The following is a 20006-nucleotide window of genomic DNA, read 5'->3' as shown; positions in this document are numbered from 1 at the left end:
TTCTAAACTGGTTTCCTCCTTAAGTCATACTTTTAAATATTACTTTTTTCTAGTAATCCTGCAATTTTCTTTTTGCTCTAGAAAACTGCAATTAGTAAAAGTTTTGTCCCTTTCTTTAATTTACTATCTATTATATATTTTTATTTAATTAGTAGTATTTGAGCAACAGTTTATCGTCATTTATTATTTATGCATTTTGTTTAATGTTCTTCCCATCAAACGAATTCACTTCGATTCCCAGCAAATATATCTGTATGTGAATTAAATATTTTATACTTGTTATCATTAGCAATTAAACAACAAAATTTGGTAGCGGAAAAGCTCGTAAATAATTTAGATATGAGTTAAAACGAACAACAAGTTTGGTTGTAGTAAAAATATAAGTAAACATAATACTTTTGTTTTAATTGATGTAAATATAGCATGCAAAAAGAAATCATTCCTTATGCATTAAAATAGTAAAGTATAAATTTACTGCTCTATCTTATCTAAATCAATGTTTGAACAGCATTATGAATAAAAAGAATATCTCAACTACGTAAATAAATGAAATGTGACAACTGTTGTACGTCTTTAATAATTTCGAATTTTTCTTTCATAAAATATTTAGTTTAATTAACTTAATGTTCAGATTTTTTTCTGCCAAAACATAAATGGTAATTTCAACGGTTAATCTAATTTTCTGTTGTAAAAGTACCGTACTTTAGAATAATCCTATTGATAATAAAATGAAGCATTGAAAAATTCAGGACATAACTTTTTAAAACGTTTGCAAAATATTTTTTTTTTTTTTTAATTTACGTTTAACATTGTTTCCCTTTTCTTTTGAAAGATTAAGTATTCTACTTTGTTTTTTTTCTTTTTTTGTTTTTTTTTTTTTAATTTCTACTTGGGAAAATCCTTTTCAATTATCAAGATTTATTATAAGCTATTAAAATATTAAACTAATATAAAACAATAACGATGCCAATCTCTGAAAAAAAGAATGCAAATTTAATATAGAAAGAATGCCTTTTTTAATCGTTTACGATAAAGATGTAGCAGAAATCTACTAAACTCCCTTATCCATTTAAATATATAATTATGTCAGTAAATACTAATAAAGTTCAAAAATCTGAAAATCAAAGAATATGAAAATACAAGCGATTTTCAAATATTGATACTCATATTATGATATTTCGAAGTTAGTCGAAAATTAATTTTGTCATTTTTAAATGATCAAGTACTTGTTATTTACATTTTAATTATTAATTAAGACTTACAAAAATTCAGTGCGATATTTACCGTATTATCACGCATTATCCGGCATGCCACAAAATTCAGGGATTGCCAAATTTTCACTAACAGTTGCCTTGTCCTTTCCGGCAGGCCGGAAAAATCGAGGTTAGGAAAAAAAATTAATACTATAAAAAATATATGTTCAGCTTAAAAATGAATATAAGTTCTATACATATCTTATTAGTGTTAATAAACAATTGTGAATTTTGTAAAAATATTTACTAATAATGTCATTTGTTATTTTAACGAGAAAAATATTGTATATTGACGAATAATTTTATGAAAAGTAAATGAAAACTAAGTAAGCAAACATTTAAGCCGTAAGTTACCGCCCCTAAAAGAGTGTGCTAAAGAATTTAACATAGCTATTCAATAAATGAAAGTTAAACTTACCTCTCTAAAAGGATTTTAAAATAAGTTATTTAAAAAAAAATATGAACAAATCAGAGTAAAGATGATTGCTTCTGAATTGATTACTTTATTGGCATATAATTAAATCCATTAATAATGACCTTCTATACGTAACACGCACATATTATATGCAACACACATTTTTTAAAAAAGGTTACTATTGGGATGCTTTTTTTTCCTTCTAGTGGTTTGCTTACTGATTGGAACTGAATGGGGAAAATTACTTTTGTTTTGTTGAAAAAGAAACCTCGAATTATCCGGCACGACGGAAATTCAAATTTTCCGGCATGCTGGTCAACCTTGCTATATTCCGGCATGCCGGATAATGCGGGGTAATACGGTACTAGTTTATTTTTAAGCTTATTTGTATTTTAAATGTTTTGTACAGTTAGTCAAGTGCATGCAGGGCAAAGGAGATGGGATAAAGTGAAATGATTCGTTTCATTTACATACTCAATCTTTTATCAATCACTTGCGTATTCATGTATTAATTACTTCATTTACAATCTTTCATTAAATAATTCCTTTTTTTATTCATTCATTCACTTATTTTCTCATTAATTCACTACTTTAGAATAAATCGGTTACTGTCTCATTGAGTAACTTATTTGTTTATTCGTTTATTGCACCATTTCTTATTAAATTTATGTAATCATTCTTCTATTTAATCAAAAATATCTTTAATAATTGAATAAAAAATATTTCATTAGAAAAATTTTCCATTTTCCACTTTGCTCCATGAAAAAAAATTAACAATTTTCATTTTTTTAGAGGTACATATTTACCGCCAAAAATTAAAAATAATGTTTCAATGCATGTTTTGTTATAAAATATATTGCTTTTTCTTTATGTACTGTAATTTTCAGAACAAATTTTCAACTTGTTGATTTTGAAAAAAGGAAGCTATTTTAACAATTTCACCATCCCCTACATTCCCCTATTTCAATAAAATAATAAATGATATAAAACATGAAAAAACATCGACGGTATCATTTTTGCGTATAAGGCTATGTAAGTATCTAGAAAACGATTGAATGCCCTAGTTAACAAAGTCTCATCAATGTTTCAGACTGTCCGTCTTGTCATCGACAACTGCCAGAAGGCCAAGATAGAAGATTCAGATCCTCCAAAAATCAATCGATCGCGCTGCGAAACCAAGAGCAACATTCCACCCTTTAATGAATTCCTGAACGTCAACACCCCTCTCCAGTTGGGAGGGGTGCATCACCAGTATTTGACGGACTACAGATGGCAGCATCAACACACAAGGGAAGGTTTCGAAGGCTGCATCAAGAATGTGATACACAATAGTGAGGTACGTTTACATTTGATTTAATTAAAGCAAGTGCGGAAAACTTATGACGATGAAAGTAAATGTAGAATTTAAAAAAGTATCAATTGAAATTTTTTTAAAGTTTTTCAGCTTACTTTTTTTTCAGAAATTCAGTCGTGAAATGTCTTTAGTAAAAAAAAAATACATAAAAACTAAGTGTCGTTGAAGTAAGATATTACAAATCACACTCTAAACTTCCAATCAAAAATGCTCATATGAGGCAGTGATAAGCAAAGGAATGTTACTGTGTTTTTTTTAAGTATCGAGTAAAATGGGTTTGATGTTCAGATCCAAGATAGACTGTCATTTTTTTTTTTTTTTTTTACTAAATCATGAGATATAGCAGCATCCATCAGAGCTACTAGTACCATATCTTGTCATAATAAAGAGAAAAGGTTTACTATCCTTTGGGCTGATTATCTCCATTTTTTTTTTAAATTTTGGCTAGGACCCTTTGCTTCTTATTGCCTCATATGTGTTTTGAGTGCTACTGAGCTTTGTTTTCAATGCCTCTAAAACAAGATATGTAAAGTATTAATTTATAAGAGCGTTAATTTGAAATATGCATGTTTTTTTTTTGCTCCATTTAATAAAGAATGACCGAAATCTAAGCTTTTTCTATACTTTGATCGTTATTTATTTATTTTTTTTTATTTTTTTTTTTTTGCAAAAAAGTGCTTATTATTAGTTGGTGTTAAGAAAATTTTTAATTAAAATGTATTTCAGCTATATTTGGAGTTTTGTTTAGTTTCTTCATTTATTATAGATGATATAATTTTATGATCGAATATGCATATATGTTTTGTTTGATGATTGAAGTTATTTTTTCCTAATGACTGCCAAATTAATACCGTGGCTTTCATACGTGAGGTTATTTATTTGTAGCATAAATAAATACAGCTTTTCCCTAGAAATAGTTCATAAATAATAAACTAAATATATTAACTCCTTTGAGTTTTTCCGAATCGCACAACAAGACTTGTTTTCATCGAGACACATCGTGGCGGACTGCAGGATCGATCTCGGGAGCTTCAGCTTGACAAACGGCTTAGATCCCCACCATACGAGCTGGTAAACGCCAAGTGAGGGGAGATACGAAGTTATGTGCTTCGTACTGTAAGTCACGTGGTTATCAAAATTGGCGCTGCAATCATTTATTTTCTTCGGTAGAATTTGCTGTATTTTTTTTCCTATACTGTAAACACTTCATTTTACAGTAATATTTATCATAAAAGTTTCCTGAATTTTTAGTGTATAAAATCGTTCACGTACAAACAGAAACACATGCAGTCAGACGAACATTTTCAAAAAATCGTCAACATGAATAAAAACCCATTAAAAGGTGTAAATCAAAAGTTTTTACAAATCCAATACCTTAGACATCGGAGAAGGTAAATATAAATAATTTAGTTAATTGTGTGTTTTCAATTGAGGCAAAAATCAGTACAGTAATAAAAAACGTCAAAAAAGCCCAAATTGCCGATTAAAGCAGACGCGTGTTTCGGCGTTACAGGGAACGCTTTTTTCAATGCAAAAAGAAATGAGCTTATGGATGAAAAGGAGTTCATTACTTTTTGCATTGAAAAAGGCGTTCCCTGTAACGCCGAAACACGTGTTTGCTGCAATCGGCAATTTGTGCTTTTTTGACGTTGTTTTTTCTTACTTTACTGTTCAGTATAAAGATATTTCTTTATCTTAAGGCATGAATGTTTTACTCGAAAAATGTTTCGACGGATTTCAACGATTTTTACATATTAACACCACACACATTTCCTGTATACAGAAACCTTCCGCTTCTATCAAGTCTTAAGGAAATTAGCAAACTTTAAGGAGCTCACTTATTTAACTTTAATTGCTAGAATGTCATCATGACAAATTCTACTAAGCTAATTCAAAAGTGCGACATTAATGGCGCAAAATTTTGCTAAGTACTAGGAAACAGTCATTAAAATCAATCAACATCCCTGCTCCCCTCGTGTAATCAATTTCACCATGATTCGAACCAACCTATAAATTTCACCTCACGATTACTGTACCTTGAGACATTCCACTGGTTGAATGATCGATCCTTCCTTCCTCATTAAGTTGCGCAATTAATCACCGTCCTTCCAAGCGTCTTTTGTTCCACCAGAAAGCGACCACGTGTTCTTTTCTACCCGAAGTAATTAGCATTCAAAAATATCATTACAAATCAGCCTTGGTAATTAGGGCGAATTTTTAAGCACAAGCGTTAATTACATAATCTCACGTGTGGGGGGGTCCATTCGGCCAAGTGTTATGAGTTTGTAACAAAATGTCCTGGAAAGGAGCGAAAGGATTGCACTTTTGTTAGTAGCTGTAATAGGTTTTGCGCTTGAAAAATTAATGTAATGCGTAATGCCCTTTTATCGTTAATGAACAGAATGCTTTGGAGAGATAGTTAAACTTACAAGAATGTGATGACGTTAGCTTGCGTAACCAATACGTTCGTGAGTTTAATATGTATGCGAACGATGCAAAATTGACTTTCAGGCCCAGAGGTATTGCCAGCATTCTGTTTTTCAAGACGTGCAATTACTTCTTGACATTTTTCCAGGAATGAAACATATGAAAACCGTATACACCACAATAGAAATCAAATGTATAAAAAAAAGAAAGAAAAAACTTGTCCGGGATGAGATGGCAGATGAAAAGAAAAGAACATATGTGTACTACTTTAATCTTTGAATTTTGGAAAATTCAGTTTTTAATTAAAAATAGAAACTAAAAAACATTCAAACTTATTTTTTTTATATTTAAATTGCTTTTTCCCTTCATTTTTAACGATGTTAGTTTTTTATTTCAGAGTACTATGCTTGAAAATACGCTTGACTAAAGCCATTTGCAGACCTTATTCATTCCCTAGCCTCCCTACTTTCATTTTGACATTTCTGGCAGAGTTATGCCATCACAGTTTGAAACTTTTAGAGATTGGATTACCACCAAATGAATGCACATGGTTTTTCACCACTTCACTAAGTGCTTAAATTAGCTAAGAGTCATATCTTAATAGACACTCAAGGTATCTGAAACAGGCCGCATAATAGTGCAGCATAGAGGCTGACGATTTTTCTGCGTCTTCAAAATCCGCGATCAGGAACTGGGTCTGAACCAATTTCAAACTATTACGCCACCCAACCGATTAGACACAAAAGCATTACTAAACTGTCACACCTATATAAAACAAAATAAATAAATCAACCACTTTTTAAAACAAATACGCACAAATTATAGATTGATTAAAGTACTGCTAAGAATTTTTTAATTATGTTTTAAGCAAATGAATGCTAACAAAAAAAAAAAAAACTGAGGCTCAATCTAGTTTAGTTTAGGATATTCAAGAAAAATAACTTTATTTTAAACTTCGTAGATGTATGATCTGGGCAATCCCGGCAGTAGCTCATCCAGCAGCCCCGGTTGCAAGCCAGCAGACGACGCTTGCCAGAGTAACAGCATTACCAGGCACTGTGAGCATGGCGCATGCGTGGGGACATACAACTCAGCAAAATGCATTTGCTATCCTGGGTACTTCGGAATTCGGTGCGATAAAGGTAAGAAAAATGATCATAAATGTTAAAGGCTTGTCTTTGCTAACACGGAAAATAGTTTTTAAAGTTTTCTAAATACTCACCATTTAAAAAATAATTCTCCTGAGTTTTAATTTGTGCAACCATATGGTAATATTTAAATTTTTATAATCGTTTTATTGATTACATAGATGTTCTAAGTTTTGATTTTTTTTTTTTTTACTTTAGAAACAATCTCTAAGATGTTCCAACAGAACAGTTACATAAAGTATGCCTTGTCGTTTGAACCCGACCCGTACAAAACAGACATCCAGCTCCAGTTCAGAACACGACAAAAGCACGGTGAATTGTTCAGAGCGACAAGCAAGCATGGCCGAGAATATTGCATTTTAGAGGTATATTTTATTAGTTATTACTTATCGGTTCATAGAACTCAACTGTAATTTGATGCGATTTTACCACTCTTTTAATCTTCGAGCATTGAAAAAAATATATATATATATATTTTTAAATGGAATCCTGATTTGTAGATTATTTATTGTTGATAAACGTGGAGAAATTTTACCTTTTCAGCAATCTCCTATTCCAACAAGGTCATTTGTTAAGAAACGATATCTGCAGGCGACCGTAATTTATCCAACATGGAACGTTGATAGTTGAATTTTAACTGTGAGAATTTTTCTCTAGTCACCTGTAACCGTGATAAAGTTTAAAGAGAAGAACACTAGTCCATTGATTTAATGAGTACGTACTCCGTATGTACTTAGCTCTTTATAGCATTGGACAATTAATTACTTTGCAGTGCCGATTAAGGAACCTTGAGTTTTTGAGTAATTCTCAAACTCGTACTTCGAGTAGAACTTGACTACCGTAGCTGATAATTCAACAGATGTAACGTAGGTAATAATTTAGTGTGGTTTTATTAGTGCAGTTATATTTACAAAGACAGGCGTTCCTCGTATAACACGGGACTTTTTCCACACGGTTTTGACATTACACGGTACAAAATTTGCGATTATTATAACACAGATTCGATATTACACGGTACAAAACGACAATTTAATTCAGCACGGTTTTGATATAAAACGAATTTCAAAAGATTACTTTTTTTTTTGTTTAATACAGTGTTAAAAAGATATTTATAAAAGAAGTCTCGTATAACACGGTTTCAATAATACACGGTACGAATTAACCGTGTAACCGTGTTATACGAGGGACATCTATACAGGCGTCCCTCGTATAACACAGTTAATGCGTTCCGTGTAGTATCCAAACCCTGTTATACGGGACTATTTTAAAACAACTTTTTAACGCATTCTTTATACTAATTAATCACATACGTGGTAAAAATCATGTCACTATGTATCGTGTTGTATCGAAACCTTGTTTCGTGTTATATAGAAACCACGTTATACGAAACATGGAAATAATGTGAATCAAGGCATGTGCACAGTGTTATATCGTAACCAAGTTTTATAAGCACAAAGTCAAAACTTATTAGAGTTATTATCAAACATTAACAGAATGTATTCAACAAAAATGAAAAATTCCATCTTTTTTAAACATAACTTTCGTGTTGTATCAAAACCATGAAGCATTAAAATCAAGTTTCGTACCGTGTAATATCGAAACCGTGTTGTACAAGTACCGTGTTATACGAGAGACGCCTATATCCTAAATACTTAGTTTACTGCAGCTGATACAACTGTATGCCCTTCTGTCGCCATTCTCACGTTTCGTTTATCCACCTTCAGATTCGTGATAAGAAGCTCCGTCTGCGATTCAACCTCAACCACCTGCGGTCGTCGGACGAGCACGAGCTCTGGCTTCCGAACGTGCAGGTGAGCGACGGGCAGTGGCATACGGTCCGCGTGCTGCGGCACGGCAGCACGGCCAGCATGTCCCTGGACGGCGGGGGTGGCAGGCGATACAACGAACTGCTGGAGTACGAGGGACAGCACCAGCTGATGATGATAGAGAAGCAGAACGTCATCGCGGGAGGAGACGTGCAGTACGTCGGACCAGGCGTCACAGTGGTCGATAATGATTTCCAAGAAGGTACGCATTAAGAGTTTAACCCTTTAAACGCATCGTCTTGTCATTTGGCAACATACCCAATTTAAGGGCTGTTCACTTATCGGCCGTCCGTCCCGTCCATCCCGTCTTTGACGTGACGGACTGCCGACGAAAGCAGAGTAGCATTTACATATGGTCGCCGTACGTCAATCACGTGATTGAATTCACCCACCAGAAAGAAGAGCGCACTGCTTAGCGGAAACCAATGAAATGCTGTCCTACTTGTGACAGCCGTCAGATATCCAGGTTCTTCTGATCGAAACCGGTCGCGTCCAAGATGGCTTGCTGACATGGCAACCAGCAAAGAAAACCTGTTTCGAGTGTGAAAAAAAAACGGGATGGACGGGACGGCCGGCCGATAAGTGAACAGCCCTTTAGCCTTCTAAAATACTATGAAAATAAATTTTAACTCTGTAGAATTCCTCCAGTTTTGTGTTTAACTAAGCATCATATTTCCTGTCTAATAGGTTGTATGAACGATATTCGCCTCGATCAACGTTACTTGCCCATGGAGAACGGATCTGAAAATGCGGCAGTGTTGGAATGGAGAAATCTCATCAACAAATGCCCCTCAAACAATCCTTGCCAGGGAATCATCTGCCCTAAACCTTTTATCTGCCTTGATCTATGGATGCTGCATGAATGCCGGTAAGTGCATGTTTTACATTTCAATCGCCAAAAAGTGTGTTTTCCTTTTCAATAGTTTGAAGCTCGCTCAGATAGTGTGTAGTAAAACCACGTTATTTTAGAATGTTTTGTTTAGCAAATCAAATCTATTCAGTTTTTTCTCTAATTTCCGAATGAAAACAGAAAAATATAAAAAAAGACATAACGCATGTCAAAAAAAAAAAAAAAACACAAAGCATGAATTACTTTTGTTTTTAAGTTACAAATAGTTTTGCTGGACTGGGTAGACAGTTGTGGTTAGTCCACTCACAACAGTCGGTTTCATTCGAATAAATCAATGAAATATGTATTACTTATTTCAATTATGCAACTTAGAAATGTATCTTCACTCAAAACGAATCATATGATTTAAAAGGTTTGTAGCTGATCTGTGATCATTCTTTATTATAAGGCAAATACAGTCGACCATCGTTTTACGCGGATTTATTTTACGCGGTTTAAGATTTGACAGCTTAATTTTATTTTACGCGGATGCAGCAATGCAAGCAGATTAAATTTCCCTCCTCTTTCAAAATCCAAACTCCTAAAGATTGCAGATTACGCGTAATCAACTGCATTTTGGCGTGCTAATGATCGAGCTTGGGCCACTGGAGACATATTATGCGTTTGGTTCAAGAGCTCTTTCTAGAAATAAAGTTATTAAACTCACAAAGTTCAGAACTCACTGGAAGACGAGCTTTTAGGAGTGGCAAAGTAGGCCAAAACCAACGAGGATACCGACGTCGGTGTCGCACAACCAAAAACGTTCACATTAAAAATTTTGAGCCATTCCTAAATAATCTTTCAGATTTGTTAGTGAAGGAAGATTCTATGATGGAAATGACGCAACTGATCATGGATGCGTTAATGCTCAGCAAATAACTACAGAGAAAAAACCTTAATGAGTGCCAAAAGACTATCATAGCCAGCTCCTCTTTATAAACAGAGCATGAAATTAATTAATGTTTTCTTTATGCATGTTGTGCATAATAGTCGATATAAGTACACATTAAACTTATACAAATAGTCATCATTAGAATGAAGTATTTTGTTATCTACGGAAACAAACCCCTATTTTAACACTATTATTTGGTCTCAATTTACGCAGTTTCGATTTACGCGGCGTTTCCGTTTAATGTAACCCCCGCGTAAAACGAGGGTCTACTGTATAGCACATTTTAAGAACTACATTTAACTTAGATAAAAATAAAATTAAGTCTTTTTACTGAATGTAATTACGATTTTCTGAATCTAGTTACTTTGTTCTTTACAGCTTATATTTGAAACATGGCTGTTAATAATTTATCGCAAAATATAGCTCTATAATGTAGAAATAGAAAACAAATTATTACTTCTAATTATTTTAATAATCAACATATAAAACAATTCCTATTAAGACCGTAATAACATTCTTAAAATGAGCTTTTCATGCATAACTAATATTAATGTGTAGAAATAAAAACCATTAAAATGCATCTCATGAGAATTGAGGTTTTTTATACAACTAGATGTAATTAATTAACTAATTCACTTTTTTTTGATGAAAAAGTATCTCTTTTGATTATAATTATGTTTTAAAATTTTAAGATAGCTTTTTAACTATCAAAATAGTTAGAACTGTTTTAATTAGTTTGAAAAGTTATAATTTATTTATTTTATGTTATACCTGCGAGTAAATAAATTCTTTTAAGATATGGTTTATAGAAGATAAAAACATAAGATTTTTTCTTTCGAGTTTTAAAGAAATGAATGTATATAGAATTATACAAGAATTTTTTTAGTTGGAAGGGAGGAAAAACCATTAACCAAACTGCACCTAAATTGATATTTAGACACTGTTAAACGAGTGACTTTATATATACGTAAGTCTTATTGAATGTATTGTGGAATTTTGTGCTTGTTTTTTAAAAAATTGTGACTTATAACTTTAATTTTCACATTTTAACTTGTGTAGTTGGTAAGCATGTTTAAATTCTAAATTTAATGTTAGAGATTTACTAATAATTGAAATTAACATAAAAAAGGTGTACATAAAATAATTCAAATCCAGATCTTCTTTACAAAAATATTAATATTATAAGTACAGTTAATTCCCGATTATCTGTGGAATAGGGTGGCAAGGTAACTGCGGATAAGCAAAAACCGTGGATAATCCGAATAATAGGTAAACAACGATATTAGTGTATACAATAGCTAAAAAATACGAATAACACCCACACATACGTTTACATTGCAGTATAACTAAAAATAAAAGCATTGAATGTAAAAAAATATATGTTGAAGCTGAAGCTCAGTACTGCAAACCGTTTACATGCAAAAGTGAGCAAGTCAGGCTCAACAGTTTAACTGACACGGTTTAAGACCCTTATTTTAAACGAAAATCGGCAGCACTGCACTTCGGATTGACGTTATGACGAAACTGCCGTCGTTGACGAAAATGTGAAAAGATCCGCGGATAATCGGGAGTTATTCTTCCTACTCCTAAACAGTAAAAATTCTCAGTGATTAAATAACCACTGAGTAATGTGTGATTTTTGAAAAAGTCGCTTAAATCTGATTGGGATTGTTGATTAAGTTGCGTAGAATTTATAAATTAAACATCGTAAAGAAAAACAGTTATGCTTTTTTTTTCCAGTGGGGCTGTGTAGGAGGCCATTTGGCCATAACCGGACATAGTGCGCTCCCCGACAAGGCATCACTCTTTCATGTGCCATCCTTAAGGCGCTGATGCATGACACAAGTAGTTTTTGACGCCCAGTTTCCACCAGATGGAGGCACCTGGGCTCTCTTTGACGCGAAATTGCACAAGGAATTTAACTTTACCGAGAGAATTCTAAGCTAATTGAATACCCAAAAGATATTTTACTTGCCGCATAATCATACGACATGGCCGCTGATGATTTTCTCAAATCCACCAACTGCTCACCTCAGGCAGGCCGGAACCCGGATCCGAGGCGTAGAAGGCCAGCGCCTTACCATCTCGCTACCTGCCGGCTAGTTATGCTTATTTCGACTTTGAGTTGAATGTTTAATTAATAAGTCCTTTTGGATCGGAAGCGAATCTGTTATGCAGTTAGCATTCACTCTTTTGTGTGGAAAATATCTGAAAATAATTACAACATTATAGAAGCTGCTTTCGAAGACATTTTTAATTCCTTTCTTGGGGAAAATGTTTTATCGTTGCATAAATTAGCTTCTCAGACCTGAGATTCATTAAACGGAATTTTTTGAAATTACAGTCATGAATATTTATCGTCTGTTGAATATTACTTGCTGAGAAATAAACGGGAGTAAAATTGTTTTCTTCTTAAACTTTAACAGATAAATATATTTATGATTTTTAATTATGTTTCAATTTTTATTTTCATATCGCCGTCTGAAAATTTGACTAACGGTCCGGAATTTAATGTTTTCGTCGAAATGTGATGCACGTACAAAACGACAGCTGAGACAGTGAGAAGCAAAGGGATGTAAGTGCAAAATTAAAAATTAGGAGATAACCAGTACACATGGTAGGTGAACCTCTCCTCTGTCTTGGGAAGAGAGATGGTACTAGCAGTCCTGGTAGTTGCTGATATACTGAATGATTTAGAAAAAAAAGTTAATGAAAGCCTACCTAGGATGTTATCTTTAAACGTAATTTACTCAAAACTTGAAAATGTCCACTTACATCCCTTTTGCTTCTCACTGCCTCAACTGTCGGAAGTAAATTGACAATTAAAAACCTAGATAAGTATATACACGAGCTTCGAATTCAAGTATGGGTGAGGTAGAGAAGATCTGGATAATCAAATAATCAGGATTGCATGTTCCCGCTTTCTAACTTTGTATATCCCCACTGACCACCTAACACTACTAGCTATCCTACCACCATACCCTCTGCTTTCCAGATGCCCTGAAGGCTTCACCATCACTGAAGATGGTAAAAACTGCACGGACGCTAACGAATGCTTGAGTGATCCTTGCCTCAATGGTGGCAGTTGCGTCAATCTCCCCAATGGGGAAGGCTACTACTGCGTGTGCCCAGATGGTTTTGGGGGCCTCTATTGCGGGGCCAGGCATGAAGAGAAGGTCATGCGGCTCAGCATGGCAGCGCTCGCGGCCATACTAATCTGCCTGCTAAATATTCTCAGTAAGTTTTTTTCTTTAGCCTGTTGAACAGAAAAGATGGAAGGAAATTCTGAGTTTGATTTTCAGGGGAATGTTGGCTGCTTTTTTTTTTTCCCTCGATCAAGGGAAGAGAGTAAAATTTGAGCGGAAGATCTGAAAAGGACAAATATAAGTCAGAAAATGCCGCACATCCCATTCATTTAATTACTTAATCAATTCGGTTTCAGTCGATTGTATAGTACGCAGTAATACCAGAAATATAAATTTAATGAATTTAGTTTTGGTGAACATTTGGATAAAATCTTTACATAAAATTATTTTTATGGGTATTCAGCCATGAACAGAATAAACAGTAAGTTACTGCCCCTAAGCCAAGGCTAAGGCAGCTGACTGTCGGTATATTTCATTTAACGAACATAATATTTTGGGGACAATCACCTCTTACAGGCATACTTTTAAGACACTTCTAATTATTATCTTGATATAATGCCAGCATCTCTCCTATGGTCATCTTACAGTTTCCTTCCTCTGTTTTCCTAATATTTTACTTCTATTCCATGATGTCAACCAAACAGCTGTCCGCAAGGCTTACGAAAGCACCCATCTGATCGCAAGCAGTGTATTGACGATGACGAGTGTGAGAATGAGCCCTGCATGGAAGGGAGTCAGTGCCATAACTTGGCATCAGGGAGAGGTTTCTTCTGCGTTTGCCCCACCAATGACTTGTGCTTCAATTGCAGCTGTGCTGGACTTGGTCCTCAACAGAAAGAGCACGAAGCCGAAGCGACCTTAGTCATGGGATATGAAGCTATCGCCATCATTGTGACTTCTATTGCCACCTTCCTCAGTAAGATACTGATTGGACCGGAAAAAAATAACACTGAAAATATTTGGGTACTTTTTCACCGAAAGGGAGTGTGCTTTTAGTGTATTAAACAAAGATGTTAACCCCACTGTATGTGAAAACTGCAACACCAGGGTTGAATCACGCAATTGTAAGTTTTCGAGAAATGAAAACTACGGTAGGATATCCAAATATTTAGAATTAGGAATTGATCACTCTTGCGTGGATGAAATCATTTAGTTTTGGGCAGAAGTGAAGCACGGAAAACTTTTACGAGTTAAAACCACTAGTAATAACCTCTCATAACGATGAGAAGACAGACACGTTAAACCAACGGTAAAAGCGGGATGCGCAGTGTCTCTCTTACATAGGTCCAAAATTGGAGCTCGTCTTCATGACATCAGTTTTCCACCATTGTCCGGATAATTAAATAAGTTACGTAAGAGACTGGAAAACGTCTTTTAGGAATCGGCCTGATATCATGAGCGGTCAAGCTTGCTCCGATCGTGAGTAACCAGAACAGTATGTGTTATGCGCCCTGCTAGACGAGTTATTGAGTGGCATGTCCTACCGAAGCTTAGTATAGAGCCACAATATGCCTGTCCAAGTCGCTTGCTGCTCGAGGTGTGAAGCACTTTTGTAACATATGATCGAACTTTTCTTCGAAAGCTCTCACGTTATATTGAGAGAGAGAGCTCAAGATATTGATTTACGAAGTTTAATTAATTAGTTTAGTTTTCATATTCGAAATTTTGATTATTTTTATAATATTAATGCAAATAACGCATGGAACCACACATTTTTCCCTGCTGTTGCAATTTTCATAGAATATGTTTAGGTAAACGTTTGAAAATATCTAAGTGCGCCTATTTGGAATCATGCGGCAATGCAGAATCGGAAAGCCTTTTTGGACGTAGTAGATGCCGTTTCCCAAATAATTAGTATTTTAGACTATTCGGAATTTCATGCACCATACCATTGTTTTCTGCACTCGACAGATTGAAAACTATTTTAGACCTCTGTTCATGTTAGAAAAAGAATCCAAGATAGAAAGAAGATGGAGGGGGCCATTTTTCCGCTTGGTCCTTAGTTGTACCCCTACGAGGCACAACAATGGCAAACCTCATTTTAACCTAGGAAACACATTGAAAACTTGATCTGGCCTATTGCTGTCTGACACTACAAGTTGTCCTCTGCTTGAAAATGTATATATAAAAAAAATAGTCAATCATTTACCTTTTTTTTTTTTCATTTTTATCCATCACTTATCGTCTCGAGAGATTAATTAAGTTCAACATGGTAAATGTAGCTAATGGTTTTATTATCTGCTTAGGTTTCGACATAGAGACATTTAAAAACTAGAAAAATCTTACCAACTAAAGGCTACATACTTATACTTGGGTCTCAGAAAATACGTAGGTTTGACAAGTTTTAAATGAGATGAACAAAAATTTTGAAAACTGAAATGTGAAATCACATTTCAAATTCCAATTCTCGTTAAAATAATTTTTATAAATTATTTCAGTTTTTATTTGACCCGGGTTTCAGTCAGCACCTGCTGCTATAACTCCTATTAATACGGGTGATGAGGCGACCCCGAAGCTTTCTTCTGTCTTTTATTGCCATCTTTTAGAATAAATAAATTATGACGAAAGCACCGCTACAGAGAACAAAATGAAGTTCCAAGACACTAAAAACCGTAAAAAATAGGTGGCCCGTTGTTGTACCCCAACATTCCCATTTTCAATAAATGTTGAGAGTTTGTGAAAACTATGAAACATTTTAAGTCAACAAGTGGCTTAATTCATAACTGACAAAATAGTAAAGCAAATTTGAACTTGTATGATTTCGAAAAACAGTATAAGTGGTCTGTCCAAAGGAAACTTTCTGCTTTTCCACGAGTGAGTCGAATCACGCACTAAGAACGACAGAATTATCTAAGATATACAACAACAACGGCAATCTATGATAAAGCGTCTTTAATTACCTGGTGAATTTTTTTGCAGCTCGTAAGTTCAAAAACGAGGTCACTAGAGAGTAAAATGGTCAGCATGGCAACAGTGGCCCATTGTTGCCCCTTTGGCCTAAAGTTGTACCATTTTACGGCAAACATCTAAAATTTCCAATATACTGCAACCCTTAATCCAAACATCAAACATGCGTTCAAAGGCTAAAATAGACACGCAATGTCCAGTATTTCCATTTGTGTCTTCCATTCAAAGCTGTCGAATCCACGTCTTAGCAGCGTTGCATTTCGAAACAAACCAACCATCTCCACTAGAAACTGCAAAATGAGAAAAGACGTGCGAGTGGCATAAGTTGTAAATCATATAATGGTCATTATTCGACGAGGAATTCGTACCATTCGAAAGGGAATGCGAATTTCTACTCCCCCCCCCCTTCTGCTAGTCCCCGATTCAGGACGACTGGAACGTTGAATACCTGAAAGTTTTCAGAGTATTCGTCATGGACAATAACTTTACTAGTGGCTGAAACTGTGTTCATATGAATGTGTACACAATCTTTGATTCGTTGCTTTTAAGTAACGTGGAATAAATTCATTTGGTAAGACTGATTGTTAGTTAAATGTTAACTGTAATATCTTCTACTTTCATGAAAGGTTTGCTTTACGCAATAGTTACAAATTACGCATTGCTATCTTCTCTCATTTGGAATTAAGCACTGTTAATATTGCTATCACTGAGGAAAGGAGAAATGTGTTGGACCAGGAGGGAAATACATTTAGCAAAATAGTAAAATGAACCAGAATTACCATCAAGTTACATGGAAAATTGATTTAAATCTTGAAATAGAATATGAAGAAATCTTTTCAAATATATATTCTCCAAAATGTGTACCTGATATGATGCTGATTTTTGAATTTCAGTTGTACTGTTTAATATTGGTATACTGAAAAACCTCGACAAAGAACATATTTTGAAGCTCAGTAGAAGTTGAATCGATTTCGTTCTTCAATAGAACTAAGTTCCTGTAAAGAAATTTTTGTTTGGTTTTATTTTTTTAATTTAATGCAGGTTTTATAAGTTACAAGTCGTCCTTAAGCAATAAAATTGCACGAAATGCCTTTGCTTTTTTTTTTTTTTTTTTTTTTTTTTGACTTCATAAAATACTTTTAGCACCTAAAAATATATTTTTTATAAATACAAAGCATAATTTTTCTGATACAATAGTACACTACGATAAGTTTTTAAAAATCAGTATGACGTCATTGGAAAATTATCAAAGAAAAAAAATATTATAGTCATGACCAAAAAAATTTAACTTTTTCTAACCCCCTAATTGCTTACAGTTCCAAAGAGTCAAAAATAGTCGTTTCAATTTCCTATGCACTATACGCTTCTAACGTGTAGTATCACTGCCAATACTAAAGATATTACAAAAGCGTATTAAATGTGGAATGTCCAACATAACACAGCATGTGATTGACAGAGGATAAATTACTACAATTGATACTTCGCTTTGAATTAAGATTAAATATCGGTATACATTCGTAACTTCTTAAGCTGTGACGCATTAAATATTTTAGAAAATTTAAGGATCAATAATTTTAATGGAAGCCGTAAAATACGTTTTAAAGTTTTTAAACCTTATGAAATAATTATTTCTATCCGCATAACAACCTTTTTCATTAAAATAAGAACTAACAACGTCAAAAAACACACGTTGCAGATTACACTAATCTGCAATTCTTGCTTTTTGACTTTGTTACTTCCTATCTTACTTTTTAACACAAAAGTATTTCTTTATCCTAATTTTTCATGTTATTATGCATCTTTACATTATTAATGTTATTGCAATAGTTAAAGCGAAACATAAGTCAAATTGTATATACTACTAATTATAATTAAAGTTTTTCTTATAGTCAAATTATTTTTGAAAATTTTACATGAGTCTTTTAAAGTTGTTTTAAAAACCTTAACATTGTTTTGAAAACTATTTTCAGTTCTCGTTCTGGTGATTGTTGCTTACACCCGGAACAGGAGGCCCAATCAAAAGTATGGTCATGGTGACGTAGATGACGATGTTCGAGAGAATATCATCAGCTATGACGACGAAGGAGGTGGAGAGGATGATATGAACGCCTATGACATCACACCCCTTCGGATACCTATTGATTCAACTGGCACGCCCATCGGAGCCAAACCTGGACCAGAGAAAGCTGCACTGAAAGAACCCAGACAAAGACAATGTAAGTTTTTTTTTTTTTGTAAGCAAAATCACGATATTTTTACTGGAAATTTACATGTGGTGTTTCAGCTTGATTTCATAAATAAAACCATATACTTCAATTCTAAAATCCGAATTAAGCAGTAGGTTTTTTTGACCTTAAGTACAAAACTTTAAACAACATACTAGAAAACAGCAAGCGCTGTAAAAAAGAAGAGAAATGGATGTACAGAAATTTTAGGAAAGACGATACAATGCAAACAATTTTCTATATATATTTTTTTTCATTATTGTAAAATTGTTATTGAAAACACTATGAAAATTATTCAGCAGTTATGTTTATCAAAAATGCAGTTTTTCTAATAAATGTACGAACAAGGTATATGGAATAAAAGTCACGTAAAATCGAGATACTACGCACATATGAAAATTATGGACATTGTATTCTTATGATTAAGGCATATGAATGAATATGCTATGAAGTCAAACGTTTGGTAGAAATTTAACAATAACCTGCCCCTTCGATTCGTTTTAAGTAGTCATTTATTACCAAGAACAAAGCGTGTGTCATTTTTTTTGCAGAGTGTTGGATGGTAAAACATTCTAATGTGAGCTTTTAATTTTACAGTGCCTCCTGGAACCCATCCTGACGGTGTAGGTGACTTCATCCGAGATCACATGGACAAAGCAGACAATGATCCAAATGCGCCACCTTTCGATGATCTACGGAACTATGCATATGAAGGGTGCGGTAGCACTGCTGGATCGCTGAGTTCGCTGGCCTCCGCCAACGAGGAAAACGAGCAAGATTTTGACTACCTCAATGGCTGGGGGCCCCGATTCCAGAAGCTGGCTGATATGTACGGCGGCGAAAGTGAAGAAGATTAGGGAGGAAATGCCTATCCACCAAGCTATGCAATGTCTAGTCATTAGCAGATGAGATATTTATGAAAATATTCCAAAAAAAGAACACAACATGACACAGCGGATACAGATCTCAAATTTCTCAAAGTTTTCTTCCGACACCACAAACACTCTCGCGCGCACACACTTCAAATTCCTTAGCCTCATACTACCTTCGAAATAATAAATACCGAAACAGGAGCAAGCAGCGTTGCACTACATTTGATTATTAGTCTTTTTTCAGTAATCAAAAATGCTTAAAAATATTATCATTTACAAGATATCTTGCTGGCTTATTGGTCTATATCTATCCCCATGCAAGTGTCCAAGTTCGTGGGAGTAGCCCTCTTGCTCGAAAGTTGGGCTTTTCTCCTGGCTAGGTTCATCCACATTTGACTGTGCTAAACTTTGAACTCCAGTCAACTCAGAATCTGTTGAAAGTTAAAGGACTTTCCGTATTTTGACAGGAATCACAGACCGTGAAATCTTCAAGGACCCACCAGAACTACTAAATGGAGAAAGTGACCAAATTTTCTTCTCAGTATACAAGCCACTGTTTCTATTGTGCCGTATTTATGTAGAAAATAGCAGGTTTATTTCGTGTGTGCATGTTATAACGTCGTAGACATAAAGTACGAGAAAACAGATCACT

The 20006-nt window shown here is 34.2% G+C and overlaps 1 protein-coding gene across 1 annotated transcript in view; it reads left to right on the top strand.

Moving 5' to 3' along the window:
• Positions 1-19545, top strand: part of LOC129218889 (neural-cadherin-like) — a 539341-nt gene extending 519796 nt beyond the window's left edge. The window contains exons 29-36 of the mRNA XM_054853212.1: positions 2759-3004; positions 6411-6591; positions 6796-6962; positions 8322-8625; positions 9111-9291; positions 13200-13441; positions 18228-18473; positions 19080-19545. Of these exons, the coding sequence (XP_054709187.1) occupies positions 2759-3004; positions 6411-6591; positions 6796-6962; positions 8322-8625; positions 9111-9291; positions 13200-13441; positions 18228-18473; positions 19080-19339 (1827 nt within the window). The 3' untranslated portion in view covers positions 19340-19545. The remainder of the gene's footprint in view (positions 1-2758; positions 3005-6410; positions 6592-6795; positions 6963-8321; positions 8626-9110; positions 9292-13199; positions 13442-18227; positions 18474-19079) is intronic.
• The last annotated feature ends 461 nt before the right edge of the window (positions 19546-20006 follow it).

This window comes from Uloborus diversus, chromosome 1 (assembly GCF_026930045.1).
Source record: "Uloborus diversus isolate 005 chromosome 1, Udiv.v.3.1, whole genome shotgun sequence".
Taxonomy (NCBI): Eukaryota; Metazoa; Arthropoda; class Arachnida; order Araneae; family Uloboridae; genus Uloborus; species Uloborus diversus.
This window is presented reverse-complemented; position numbering and strand designations above follow the sequence as displayed.